This window comes from Camelus bactrianus, chromosome 9 (genome assembly GCF_048773025.1).
Source record: "Camelus bactrianus isolate YW-2024 breed Bactrian camel chromosome 9, ASM4877302v1, whole genome shotgun sequence".
Taxonomy (NCBI): Eukaryota; Metazoa; Chordata; class Mammalia; order Artiodactyla; family Camelidae; genus Camelus; species Camelus bactrianus.
In genome coordinates this window covers 6,216,140-6,229,888 of record NC_133547.1, presented here as the reverse complement: position 1 = coordinate 6,229,888, position 13,749 = coordinate 6,216,140, and the positions used below count along the sequence as shown (strand labels likewise).

General features: G+C 51.7%; 2 protein-coding genes across 3 annotated transcripts; one reads left to right on the top strand and one right to left on the bottom strand.

Annotated features, from left to right (window-relative positions):
* Nucleotides 1-188: 188 nt before the first annotated feature.
* IRF3 (interferon regulatory factor 3) lies at nt 189-4,360 on the bottom strand. Of its 2 annotated transcripts, XM_045510715.2 has the most exons (7): nt 4,167-4,359; nt 3,354-3,525; nt 3,197-3,267; nt 2,338-2,524; nt 1,859-2,239; nt 874-989; nt 189-427 (listed from the first exon to the last, which is right to left on the bottom strand). In XM_045510715.2, the coding sequence occupies exons 1-7, from the start codon at nt 4,329-4,331 to the stop codon at nt 254-256; spliced, it is 1,266 nt and encodes a 421-aa protein (XP_045366671.1). In that variant the 5' UTR covers nt 4,332-4,359; the 3' UTR covers nt 189-253. The 2 variants fall into 2 exon arrangements, with proteins under 2 accessions (XP_045366671.1, XP_074225335.1); XM_074369234.1 differs by lacking the exon at nt 1,859-2,239 and having other exon boundaries at nt 4,167-4,360.
* Nucleotides 4,361-5,094: 734 nt separating this feature from the next.
* Nucleotides 5,095-11,237, top strand: BCL2L12 (BCL2 like 12). The gene is made up of 7 exons (XM_074369238.1): nt 5,095-5,494; nt 6,164-6,293; nt 6,499-6,641; nt 7,522-7,608; nt 7,704-7,795; nt 8,754-9,041; nt 11,020-11,237. Exons 1-7 carry the CDS (start codon nt 5,299-5,301, stop codon nt 11,068-11,070), a joined length of 987 nt encoding a protein of 328 aa, XP_074225339.1. The 5' UTR covers nt 5,095-5,298; the 3' UTR covers nt 11,071-11,237.
* The last annotated feature ends 2,512 nt before the right edge of the window (nt 11,238-13,749 follow it).

Below are 13,749 nucleotides of genomic sequence, written 5' to 3'. Positions count from 1 at the left end.
ACCTATTCATCATGTCCCAGGGAAGAGGTAAGGAGTGTCATCTGTCCCTTGCACAGTGCCTGGCCCTTATGCAGTGAGCACCTAGGATGTGGGTGGCTTGCACAGATGGGTAAACTGAGGCCTTAAGGAGTAACCCCCTTGCATGAGTCAGGGCTAGCCCAGGGACACTGAACACCAGACACACGTGATGACCATGGCAAAAACCAGTTTATTGGTTGATGTAAAGGGCAAGGGCTTAGGCCTCCCCAGTGACCTAGAAGTCCATGTCCATGTCCTCCACCAGGTCCTGGAGGTAGGCCTTGTACTGGTCTGAGGTGAGGGAGAGCGGGTGGCTGTTGGAAATGTGCAGGTCCACAGTGTTCTCCAGGGAGGAGGCACCCCCTGCCCGTGCCATATCTAGCAGGGCCCTGAGGCACATGGGCACAACCTGTAGGAGGTGGGGGAAAACAGGGGAGTCAGGGGAAACAGCCAACACCATTTGCTGTCAGGGTGGTGCTGAGTGGACTAAAACTCCCAGCAGCCCCCACTATACCCCAGGATAAACCATTAGGCCCAGGCGCTGCTAAAGGGTTCCCAGAAGCTAGGGCCGAGCAGCTTGTGGTCAGGACTCCTCGGAGCTGTAATACCCCACAGAGGCTGCCAGGACTTGGAGTCCACCAACTTCCACATGGCTGGGAGAACTCAAAATAGGCTCTGGGGGTGAGGCCATGGGAGGGACACCCAGAAGCTCCTGAGGGTAAGGAACTGGTGGTTGCAGAGACTCTTGGAAGTTACAGTTTCTTTAAGGGGCTTGTGGGAGTTGTAGTTCCTAAGAGCAACCTCCTGCCTTTTTAAGATCCACCCCACAGTTCCCGGAGCCCAGCACTGCAGTACCTTGACCATTACAAGTCTCTTGATCCATGATTGGTCCTGGGGCCACGACTGCCCCACACAGAACCAGAGGGTGTAGCGTGGTGAGCGCCTGCTTCCTTCGATGAAGGCAATCAGATCTGGGGGCCCAGGAACCTAGTCAGGGATAGGAAGAAGACCCTCTACCTGCCCCCTCAAAACCTGAGTAACCTTCTCCCCTGATCCAAAGCCCAACACACCCATGCCACCACCACCAGGGGGTGTTGATGTGGGGAAAGTCCTGCCGTTCTGGCACAAACTTAAATGTTCCTCCTCTCTCCCTTCCATCAGGGTGGGGCTGGAAAGTCTGCCTCCCCAGGCCCCTTCAGAGAGCCTCAGTATTTGGTTGGGGGAACAAGCCCAGGAGGGAAGTCCACTCCCCCAAGGCCACTCAGTGATTCTGGAGTACAAGATGCTTGGTGGTTACTGGCTTACTGCCCTTTAACCCCTCAAGGCTGCACTATCCGGTATGTAGCCATTAGCCTCCATGGCTATTCAGTTTTAATTCTATCTGATTAAAATCAAATCTTAAAACTCACTTCCTCATTTGCACTCACCTCATCTAAGTACTCAGTAGCCACACGGAGCTAGTGGCTACCTTATTGGGCAGTAAAAATACAAAGCGTTTCCATCACTGCAGAAAGGTCTATTCAGATAGCAAAGCCCTAAAGGACTTCTTTCTCTTGTGTCTGTCTTTCCACCGTGATTGGTAAGGATGATAACTATGGCAGCTCATTCCCTGAGCGCCTCTGTACACTGGGCCCTGTGCCGCCTGCCAGCTCCGGGCAGGTAAGGAGACACAGGCACCAGTCCTCAGACTCCACAGCTTCAGAGAAGTCCAGTTCTCCCCAGGTTCAACCACCAGCAGAGCAGCAGGGTCTGAATCAGATCCCAAACCTCCTGACCCCAGAGTTCTTAACCACCATCGCCTGCCATTTCCATAGCAGAACTAAGGCTCTGCCTCACTCACCTGCTATGAAGGGCCCCAGGTTGAACACGCCTCCTTCTGTGTCCTTGGGGACCTCACCATCAGGCTTGTGACCACTGTCGGGGAGGAGTTCCTCGCCCACGGCCCAGTACACATGGCAGTGTCCCAGCCTCTGGGCCCAGAGCCACTGCCCTGCCCTCCCCAGAGCCAGTCCCCCACCCAGGCAGCTCAGTACACGCCTCACATAGTCTATCACACCCCTATCTGTCAGGGACACCGCAGGGTCTGGCAGTCTTATTGGCTGCCCAGGCAGTGTCCTGTCCCCTGTTTCTGATCCCACCAGCCGCAGACCCCCCTGGCAGAAGATAGTCTGCTGGAAGACTTGGCAGCCCCGGTAGAAGGCGGTCACCTCAAACTCCCAGTCTGAGCAGCAGCAACATGAAGGGGGAGAGAGATAGACAGGGTGTCAGGGGGCTCGTGGCCCTGGCCCCAGCCCCTCCCATCCCATGGCTGGCACTCACCTTCCTCGCTTACCAACAGGTGCTTCAGGGGGTTTTCAAGGAGACCAGAATTTGGGCAAGGAGCAGGGATGTCGAAGTTGGGGCTCAGCAAGAGCTGGGGTGGGTGAGCAGGGGCCACAGTCAGGCCTGAGGGACCTCCATCTGGGGCCAAGTCCACACTACTCAGTAACTTCTCCAGACTGTCTTCCTGGAGAGCCAAAAAAAAAAAACAAAAAACAAAAAACAACGAATGGAGTCATTTCTACAGCATTTTCTGGAGACTTCACATGGACCAGGTCTTGTGCTTAGCAATGGAGGGACCCAGAGAGCAGTCAGACCTGAGCTTTGCCCTGAAGGGGCTCCTAGCCAAGGGAGAGAGGGCCACAGGCACAGACAGTAAAATATATGCTTGGAAATATGCTTGACACTACAGTAGCCCGAGGGGAACAGCTAATTCCAGCCCATGGATCTGGTTTTATGTAAGCAAGACCTGGGCAGAGAAGGCTGGGTCGAATTTCAGAGGGAACTTTTCCTTAGACATCAGTAAGATCAAGGAGCGGGAGGTTGAGTTCCCAAGAGGCTGAGGGTACCCTGCACAGGGAGGAAAGCTCTGAAATCCCAGAAATGTGGGTTAGGACCTTGAATGCCTGGTGAAAGCTCTGAGTTTTCTCCTGGGGACGCTGGGAAGCTATGGGAGGGCTGTGAGCAGGGGAGGGACAGAGTCAGCACTAGGTCACATTGGGGACAGACTGCAGGGGAGAGGATGGAGCCTGGGGTGATGGACCAGGGGAAGAAGATGAGGCCTGGATGGGCCCGAGAAGATGCAAAGAGGGGAGGAGACAGAGAGACTGAGAAGAGGATGGTCAGGGTGCATTCCTACCTGGGTATCAGAGGTACTGGATCTGCTGTTGGTGTCTAGACAGGTGTCTGGCTCAACAAAGTCCCCAATTCCTGTCGAGAAAGGTAGTGAGTGCAGTAGGGGCGCTGGGGACACTGGAAATCCCATCCCTCCAAGCGAAGCCTCACTTCCAGCACACCTGAGGTCACAAACTCATAGATTTTATGCGGGTCGTGGGGGTCCTTGCTCCGGTCATCCGCTAAACGCAGCACTTCCTTACGGTTCAGGGCGGACCGGAAATTCCTCTTCCAGGTGGGCAGGTCGGGCTTATCCTTTCCAGGAGTGTAGGCACCACTGGCCTCGGCCCAGGCCTGGGAGACCGGTGGTACCAAGTTAGTGGGTAGCATAACTTAGATCCTGCCTCACGGGTCCTAATCCTGCCTCCCCTCATCCTAACACGGTCCTCTCGTCCGGCAAGCTCTAACCTGGCAAGGTTCCATCCCCAAACTCTCGGATTCTCTGCGCCCCAAGCCCCCCACCTCCACACTTCAAAACCATTTGCTTTCTAAGCCAGCCTTCCAGGTCCTAATGGGTGTCTAACTGTGCCAACAACCTGCCCCAAGACACCCTAATAACCCCGCCCCCTCGCACTCTAACTCGGTTTACCATCACAGGTGTGTCCTAATTTGGTGGTAAGTAACCTAAGCTTCAGGGTCCAATCTCGCCTCAGTATTCCAAGACCCGCCCTCGGAATTCAACAACCCCAAGAGCTCCACCCGGCGAGCTTCGAACCCCCAAGGATGCGTTTCTTTCACTTTCCCGGTTCTATTTCCGGAACCTGGCGGCTCCGATCTTGACTTCTCCAGTTCGCCGATCCTACAAGATTTGCCCCTTCGCCTTCTAGCCCCACCCACCTCCACCGCCAGAATAAGTTCGGGCCTGCTCCACGAGTGCTAATCCCGCCTTCTCGGCCCCTCCCCCTCAGAGTCCACCCCTCCGGGCGCTCACGCACCTGGAAAATCCCGAAGTCCTCCTGCTGGGCATCCTGCCGCAGGCCATGCTTCCAAGGGATGCGGAAGCGCGTGCGGCTCTCGTCAAGCCAGGCCACGCCCTCCAGTTGCCCGTGGTCCAGTTGCGATACCAGCCAGGGCAGGATCCGAGGTTTTTGGGTTCCCATGGTCCGGCCTGCGCGCAGAGGGCAGTTCCTGGGTACAGACGGCCTTCCAAGCCCACTTGGTCGGAGGGTTCCGCACCCAGATCTCCCTTCCCCGGGCCACGGCGCAGGTCCTTCACTTATATTTTCCTGGGGTACAAACAGCAGACCTCCCATCTTCCGAAGACAGTCCCTAATAGAGCGAGGACTCCCTCCCAAATCCACTTTAGACACCTCCCTTTCCCCAGTTTCTGTGCATCTACCGCTACCCCCAAACCCCATTCCTCCAGTGTAGACCTTCCCTCTTCCATTGAAAGCCCCTCCCTCCCCCACTTCACCCAAAGCAGGTACTCCCACTTCCAAGGTAGAGCCCTCTAGTTATTGCCCTGCAGACGCCAGTGACGTGTAGACCTCTACCTCCCGCTCTTACACCCGCGTAGACCTCCTTCCACCTTCTCAATCTCCCCCCAGAAGATCCCCTCCATCCACAATTCCTTCTAAACAGCCTCCTTTCTCCAGGGCACAATCCCACTTCCTAGAGTGGACTGCCTTGCATTCGCAGAGTCCATCATTCTCTCCCCTAGATCCCCCAATGCAGACTTTTCCCCTCCTCCCCGCTACTTTTCCTAAGCATTTTTTTTTAAAAACCGACCTCGGCGCCAGCCATTGCTTCACGTTTTCCCCTTCTTGCTTCACTTTCTCCAGAGTATACACCCCCCCCATCTCCACTGTCAGGGTAGACCCATTCTTTCTCCGGTTCCTCACTCCCCAGCTTTTCCGTGTTACCTATGTAGTTGGTCGGGACGCGCACCCCTGGCTTTGCAGTCCCGTAGCTCTCGAACTCGTAGCTGAACAACCCACTTCCCGTCAGCTGAGCTTTAGCTTCCTTTTCTATCGATTTCTTGAAATAGAAGCAACTTTATCGTCGGTTGGATGTTTGCACCCAGAGCCAAAGAGGCGGCACCGTGAGCCCGGGCGTCCCGCCACCCCCATGCCTTTTTTAGGCCTTCCTACTACAGGCATGCTGGGAACGTCACATGCAAATAAGGCGGGAACCAGCGCTCCGCCCTCAACCTCTGGGCCGTCACCAACCCAGCCCAGTGCGCAGGCGCGGGAAAGTTCACTTGAGAAAGGAAAGTTTATACAAATTCAAAGGAGAAGGAGGCGGCGGCGGCGACCGGGACCAGGTGAGCAGCACATTAGCGAGGGCTAGGTGAGGAGGGAAGAAGAGGGGGCCAAGATCCAGGAACGGGCAACCCAGTACCGCTTCTGCAACATCAAAGCGTCGCGGGTCCCCCAACGTCCAGCCTGAGTCAGAGAGTGGAACTACACTTCCCAGCAGGCTGCGCGGCGAACAAGTAACGGACGGAGGGGGATGTTTGCTATGAAGCCTGCTGGGATTGGTAGTTTCCGATCCTCTACCGACCTGAGTAGTTTGGCATATACCTTAAGAATAGAGAAGTCGGAGCCCCAAGCCCCTTTCTCCCTCTGGGGACTCAGAGATCTGAGGCCCCAATCCCCTTCTGTCTTAGATTCAAGAGTTCAGACCCCCAACCCCTTTCTCCGAAAACTCAAGAATCCAGGGCCCTAGTCCCCTCCTCCCTTAGACCCAAGAATCTGGATCTCCAATCTCTTTTTCCAGGATCAAGGTGTCTTCAACTTATTCCTCTTCTCCCTCTGGGGACTCAAACTTCTGGCTCTCCAGACCCCAGCTCCCGTAAAGGACCTGGGAATCCAGACCCTCAGCCCCTTCCTCCTTTGGGGATTCACAAGTCCTGGCCCCTTCCTCATTCAAGGACTAGGAGTTTGGGCCCCAAGCCTCCACTTCCCTCTGAACCCTGGGGTCCATCCCCCAGCTCCCTTTCTCACAGGTGGCCCCATGGCAGGCTCGGAAGAGCTGGGGCTCCGGGAGGACACGCTGAGGGTCCTAGCTGCCTTCCTTAGGCGGGGTGAGGCTCCTGGGTCTCCCATTCCGACCCCATCCAGGTAAGAGGAGTTGCCCTCCTCCCTCAGGGAACTGCATTTGAAGTGGGCCCCTCTCCAACTCTTGCTCCTGGTCTCAGTCTGTCTCCTTTCCCCCTTCTTTGTATCTGGCTCTGTTCCTTGTCTTTAGTAGGCCCTCAGTGGGAGGACAAAGGGGGACTGCTTGCAAAGGGCCTCTGTCTTCACTCTCTGAGGTCCCCTTCCCCAGGAGCCCTACCCAGGAGGAGCCAACAGATTTCCTGAGCCGCCTTCGAAGATGTCTTCCCTGCTCCCTGGGGCGTGGAGCAGTTCCCCCTGAGTCCCCTCGGCCCTGCTCCCTGCCCCTCCGGCCCTGCTATGGTTCAGAGCCTGGTAAGAGATTGCCCTTGATCACTGAAGAACTGGCAGGGCCAGAGCTTTTTCTTTTTTCTTTTTTTTTAAACGTTTTTTTATTGAGTTGTAGTCATTTTACAATGTTGTGTCAAATTCCAGTGTAGAGCACAATTTTTCAGTTATACATGAACATACATACATTCATTGTCACATTTTTGTTTTTTGCTGTGACAGAAACTTTTTCTTAAAGCATAGAGAGGATAAGGAACTAGTTAAAGATCACTCAGCTAAGCACCTACATTCACCCCCAACCCCCAGTTAGATTGCTGTCTGTCATTTCTGTGAGCTGGCTTCAGGAGGGCCTGTGGTCCCTTTCTATTTGTTCTCTTTCTCGTCCCATACGTGTAGGATTTTTGTATCCACCAGAGAGGCAGGAGACCTGATTTTCGGTCACAATTTCTTGGCTGTTTTGCTTACCTGAATTCTTTTCTCCAGTAGCCAAGTAGGAATTGGTGTGGGGGTAGTTCATTGGACTTGATCAAGAATGATCAGCAGGCTGATAATCATATGTGAGACTGGATTGACTAGTAATGCCTACTGAGAGTATTAGCTTGATGAGGATTTCACAGCTGGGGTCAAGAGTTCTGTGAAGAGCTGTTGCCTGAAATGGGCAAGGGATAGAGTGGTAATAGCTGGAGTGCTATGTGTTTGCCTTCCTTGGATGGGATAATCTTCAAGGTCCAGTTCAGCTCTTAACATTCTAAGTCCAACTGGGGAGAAAGTACAAGGGTTTTTTTTTTTTTCACCAACTTTGCTCACTGGGCCTCAGTTTACCTCATTTCTGGCAAGGTGGTTGGGAGGAGAGAATCCATAAGTTCCTGATGTCCGAAACACCCCTCATTGGCTCTTTTCACCCCAGGTCCAGCTACTCCAGACTTCTATGCCCTCGTGGCCCAGCGACTGGAACAGCTGGTCCAAGAGCAACTGAAATCCCCACCTAGCCCGGGTGAGGTGCCAAGGGGCCCTGAAGAAGGATAAGGGTAGAAGGGTTGCCAGGGTTCTGCCCCAGGCCAAATTCTTGTCTGCTCCCCTCCCCCCCAGAATTACAGGGTCCACCACCCACAGAGAAGGAAGCCCTGCTGCGGAAGCTGGTGGCCTTGCTGGAGGAGGAGGCAGAAGTCATCAACCAGAAGGTGATGGGCAGTCTGTTTCATCCCTTAGCTTGTTTTTTGTTTGTTTGTTTTTGTTTTGGGGGGAGGTAATTAGGTTTATTTATTTAGTTGAACCCATGACCTCGTTTCGTGCATGCTAATCGTATACTCCAACCACTAAGCTATACCCTGCTCCCCCGCCCCGCCCCCACCGCCTGCCATCCCTTAGCTTGGATTGGAATTGCGGCATAGTTTGCACTGGGACCTGAAACTGGCTCTGCATTCTCATTAGATGGTCAGGTGGGGAGAGGGTGGGGGCAAGGCTTCAGTGAAGGGTACCTCTGAGTGACAGAGGTAAACCTTAAATTAGTGGCTATCATTAATCGTTCGAGGGGCGTGGCCTAAAGGCAGAGGGTGTGGCCATAAGAACCATGTTCTAGGAAAGACTGGGACCAGTTGAGGAAAGGAATGTACTGTAGTGAGGAGGGGTAGTTTGGAAACCGCTGTCTAAAATCTGAAGCTCGGATTGACTATATAGGGGCATGGGTTAGAATGTAGGGGAAATGGACTGCCGGAGGGAGTGTGGCTTGTGACTCTGTCCTGGAATCTGGTTGGCTCAGGAGCTTGGGCAAAGTGTATGGTTCTGTAATATTAATTATAGGGTAGATGGTAAGGTTGCTTGTAGATACTAGCTTGGCCTCTGGGGGAAGCGCACAGGGGCGTGGCATCACAGAACACAGCTGAAGTAGGGCTTGTCCCTGATTGCTGTCGAGGCCTCGGTAGGGGCGTGGCTTGGCTTCTCTGGTTCTAGGTTATCTATAGTAGGTGGGCCGAAAACCAATCTGGTTTGTGATTGGCTGATCTGCTGGATAGGGGAGTGGCTTAGGGTGCCAGTTGTAAATAGAAGTCGCTTGAGGCCACGCCTCCCGGTTTCCTATTGGCTGGCTACCAGGGTGTGGCTGAGTCAGACCCCTGCCTCTTCCCTCTTTCTGCCCTACAGCTGGCCTCTGACCCGGCCCTGCGGCGCAAGCTGGCCCGCCTCTCCGCCGGCTCCTTCAGCCGCCTAGTGGAGCTCTTCTCTAGCCGTGAGGCCAGCCCTCGCCCAAGCCAAGCACGCCCCTCGTTGCCGTGCCCCGGGCCCCCGCCGCCTTCCCCGGAGCCCCTGGCCCGCCTGGCCTTGGCCATGGAGCTGAGCCGGCGCGTGGCCGGGCTGGGGGGCACCCTGACCGGACTCAGTGTAGAGCACGTGCACAGCTTCGCGCCCTGGATCCAGGCCCACGGGGGCTGGGTGAGCCGCCAAAGCCTCTCTGGACTTCTCTTTACCTAATTTTCATTGTAGGGGTGTGTCTTGGGCTGGGGAGGCTGGGGGAGTCGCTCTTAGGGCTCCTTCCAGACATCACAGGTGTTCTTCCAGCTCCACCATTCATGCGTTCTGTGTTTACTGAGCACCTACTGTACACCAGGCACTGCAGTGATCAGTGCAGGCCGCTCTGCCCAGCTTAAACTACTCTAGTACACATTAACTGTTATGAGTGGAAAACAAGGTTCCTCATCTGTAAAGTGGAGAGAATTGTAGTACCTACCTCTAAGTGTTATTGTGAGGATTAAAATGGGATCATCCTCATAAGTACTTGGCACAACAGGGGCATTTTTGTGTGTGATTATCTGGTGACTGCAGCGCTGCCTGCCGGAATACCTTTTCCCCCTAGACTCCTGCCTCTCTTCCTCCACTCCTCTGCTCAGATATCACCCGCAGTGAGACCTTCCCTGATCATCCCCATTTAAAATCGCAGCCACTTCCACTCCCTCCCAGCCATTTTCCTTCCCTTTTTGCCGCTTTACTTCCTTCCACAGCACTCTGCACCTTCCAACAGGCACCTTCTAACACAGGGTAGAATTGACTTGTTTTACGTATTATCTCTTTCTGTGTGTTGTCTTCTCCCGCAAGGACTAGGGAGGCTTACCTTGCTTGCTGACTTTTTAATCCGGTGCTGTGCTCAGAGCTAGATTGGGCTCCAGTGTACTGGCTGTGTGATCTTGGCAACTATCTTCGTCTCCCTGAACACGAGTCTCCCCTCGTGCAGTGGACACCATCTCACTTACCTGCGTCCTCACTGCCAGGCTGTCAGAATGTAAGCATTGCTTCACAGACTGGCGGGAGCTGGCTAGGTGTGTTTGAGGAGCAGAGAGGTGGCCAGGAGGGCTGGAGCAGGGTGAGTGAGGGGTGGGTGGAGATGAAAACAGGAGGGGCGGCCAGATCGTGCAAGGCTTTACGCCTTGTGATCAAGATAAGAACTTGGAGTTTCAGTGAGCTCTGAGTGAGAAGGGCTTGAGTAGATGCGGGAGCTGACTTAGGTGGTCACAGACGCCCCCTGGCGGCCGCTTGGGGAATACTGTTGGGGGCGAGGACGGAATTAGGGAGCCCGGAGGAGGAGACTGTGCTGGTCCAGGGAGGAGATGAGGGTGGGACAGACCAGGGTCGGGGTAGTGGAGAATTCTGGATTTCACTTGGAGGTCGACCTGACGGACTTTGCTCATGGAGTGGACGTGGAGACTGAATAGAAGACAGGAAGGAGTCAAGGATGATGCCATCTAATGTCCCCTGAGACCAGGAAGAGCAGAGTGGAGGGGAAGGTGGGGAGCAGGTTTGGGGAGGAGTCAGAGATGACTGGAGATGGTCTAGTTAAGGGAGACAGGCCCTTCAGACCTCAAAGAAAGATGATGTCAGGATATTAGTTAAAAGTGTCTGGAACTCAGCGCAGAAGCTGGTTTATTTGTCAAATCATTTTCTTTTGTAAGGAATGATAATAGGTAAACTTGGCCAGGTACTCAGCCAAGGACTTGAGTGGAATGGTTCCATTTAAACCCCACAACAACCTTCTGGGATTTGGTTATTATCCCAGTTTTAAGGAGTCCCAGAGGGAAAGTCCCTCACGCTGGATGGGGGATTGGAATTAGGACTTTGACACAGAGCCAGGGCTCTTAATCATTAAAGCTCTAAGATTCTGTTTGTTTCCCTTCTCTGAGCCTCTGTCCCTCCCACCCACCCACCCCCGGACTCTGTCCCCATCCACCCCGGGTCTCTGATAGTTTCCTGGGGTCTCTATCACTCACCCCTCACCCCTGTCTGCCTCTCTCTAGGTCTCTGTCCCCTCCCTCTCTGGTTCCTTGCCTTCCCCATCTCCGCTCTCACTGGGCTGATGTGGATGCCTCTGTGAGTGGCAGACACCTCTCCACTCACTGGTCTCTGCCACTTTTCCCTCCAGGAGGGCATCCTGGCAGCATCACCCGTGGACTTGAACTTACCCTTGGACTGAGCTCCTCCTCCAAAGCTGCTCCAGGATCGGACCTCATGTCCCTGCACTCTGTGTGTGCTTTTCCAAACTTTCCTAATCCACTCAGGGCTCGGGTGGTGGCTACCCTCCCCGTTTTTGCCAAAAGAAAATCATTTACAGTGTTTTCATATTAAAAACGTTTTCAAGTATTTAATTGTTGGTCCTTTCACTCAAGAACTAAAGTTCTAAGTAAAGGAGATTTGGTTCAAAGCGCTCTCTGGTTTATAAATTAAGGAAAGAGCCAATTCATTCGTTCTAGAAATACCTATTCAGACTACCTACAAGTACCTGTCACCTGAACATACAGCCTATTTGAGGATGTCTGTAAATATGATTCCAGCTAATTACGTTTCCCCCCTATTGCATGATTTCCTTTTTTTTTTTTCTTAATGCTGGGGAGGTAATTTTAGGTTTATTTATTTGTTTATTTTTTTAAACAGAGGTATTGGCAGTTGAACCCCGACCTTGTGCATGCTAGGCATGCACTCCACCACTGAGCTATACCTTCCCCCTGAATGATTTATTTACTCCAGCTAGTCCTGTATTGATGGTCATGGAGTCTTTCCAGCTATTTTCAGAAGAAAGCTATATGATCTTCCTTCATGGGGCATCCAGAACACCACTCTCTTCTCCTTTTTTTCCCCCAACTGCTCCTCTGAGCCCCCTCCCTTTTTTTTTTCCTTGCTGGTTTCTCCTCTGCTATCTGTTGGCCAGAGACTTGTCACATTTTTAGGGCTCTAATCCCCTTCGCAGAGTTACATTTGTAAGTGCATGAAATGAACTGTACAGGATTACAAAGGAAGTCAAGCACAGTCGAGCCTCATTATTTGCGCATTCCATATTTTTGAGTTCGCCTACTTACTAAAATGTCTTTGTTGCCTTCCAATTAATACCCGCCTGCCCAGGTTTGGGAGGCTTGCGCATGCTCAGAGCAGCCAAGGAACTGACTTGCCTAATGTGCACATTTCAGCTCAGGTTAGACAAGGTGATGCTGCCTTCTTTTTTCAGCTCTCACGCTGTTCTTTCCGCAACCTGCTTAGTGCCACATTTTCCACATTCCTATGCTTTTTAGGGTGATTTCGCTGTTTTAAAAGGCCCCAAAGCATAGCACTGAAGTGCTGGCTAGCATTCCTAGGTGCAAGAAGGCTGCGATTGGCCCCTGTTAGGTCAGCTTTGTTGCAGGTAATACTTGTTAGAGTGATGTTGGCTGCGAGATCAAGGTGAATAAATCAACTGTATACTACCTAGTGTGTCTCTAAACAGAAAACACACATAGAGCAAGATATTTCCATGGGTTGACAAAAGTGTGGCAAGAAGCCCATGAGAACCTCACCTTGTATCTCTGCAGGGAACAATGGCTCAGTGTTCACCAATTCAGTGTTTGCAGTGACTTTGTAGAACCTAGCTGTCACAAATAACAAGACTTGAGTGTCAGTGGAAATACAGTCTGCAGTGTTCATATAAAAATTAGTGGGATATTGCAGTCATTATGGAAAACAATATGGAGATTCCAATAGGTAGACTTACCATATGATCCAGCAATCCCACTCCTGGGCATACATCCAGAAGGAACTCTAATTCAAAAAGATACTTGCACCCCATTGTTCATAGCAGCACTATTTACAATAGCCAAGACATGGAAACAACCTAAATGTCCATTGAAAGATGACTGGATAAAGAAGTTGTGGTATATTTATACAGTGGAGTACTACTTAGCCATAAAAAAGAAAAATAATGCCATTTGCAGTAATGTGGATGGACCTGGAGATCATCATTCTAAGTGAAGTAAGCCAGAAAGAGAAAAATACCATATGATATCATTCATATATGGAATCTTAAAAAAAAAAAAAAGACACAGATGAACTTAGAAGAAAGAACTTAGAAGAGATAGAAAACAAACTCATAGTTATGGTTACCAGGAGGGAGAGCTGGTGGGAAGGGATAAATTGGGAGTTCAAGATTTGCAGATACTAAATACTATATATAAAATAGATAAACAACAAGTTTCTTCTGTGCAGCACAGGGAACTATATTCAGTATCTTGTAGCAACCTATAATGAAAAAATATGAAAACAAATATATGTATGTATATGTATGACTGAAACATTATGTTGTACACCAGAAATTGACGCAACATTGTAAACTGACTATACTTCAATTAAAAAAAAATTAGTGGTATGTCACTTGCTCTATCACTTTTGTATCTGGAGAGCTGTAAATTGTCCTGACTCTAGCCATCCATTCCAGAAGTTTCACAGTTTAGAATTTTGGAGCCTCAAGGTTACACAACTTAACTGTCTTTCATTATCTTAAAGATCGGGGCTCAGTAAAGATTCTTTCCAGAGCTGCATAGGTGGAGGAAAAAGGCTTTGGACACAATCTGGGCTGGATTGGAACTGAGAAAGCCAGAAAGAATGTCAGCAGGCTTAGGGAGGCAGCCGAAGTTAAAGGAGGAAAGGGGCTCAGGACTGGGGCCCCTGGATCATCTTGGGTGCAATCACCCTTCTGGTCACCCATAGGGGATTTCCTTACCCTATTTTGTAACACCTTGTATTTGTATGTTACTGTGAGTGTATATACATTGTTAATCTCTGGTTGGACTATTTAGAGGAAACCCAGGTTCCTCCCAGGAATGGTGGCCTTTTGGATCAAAAGGTACAA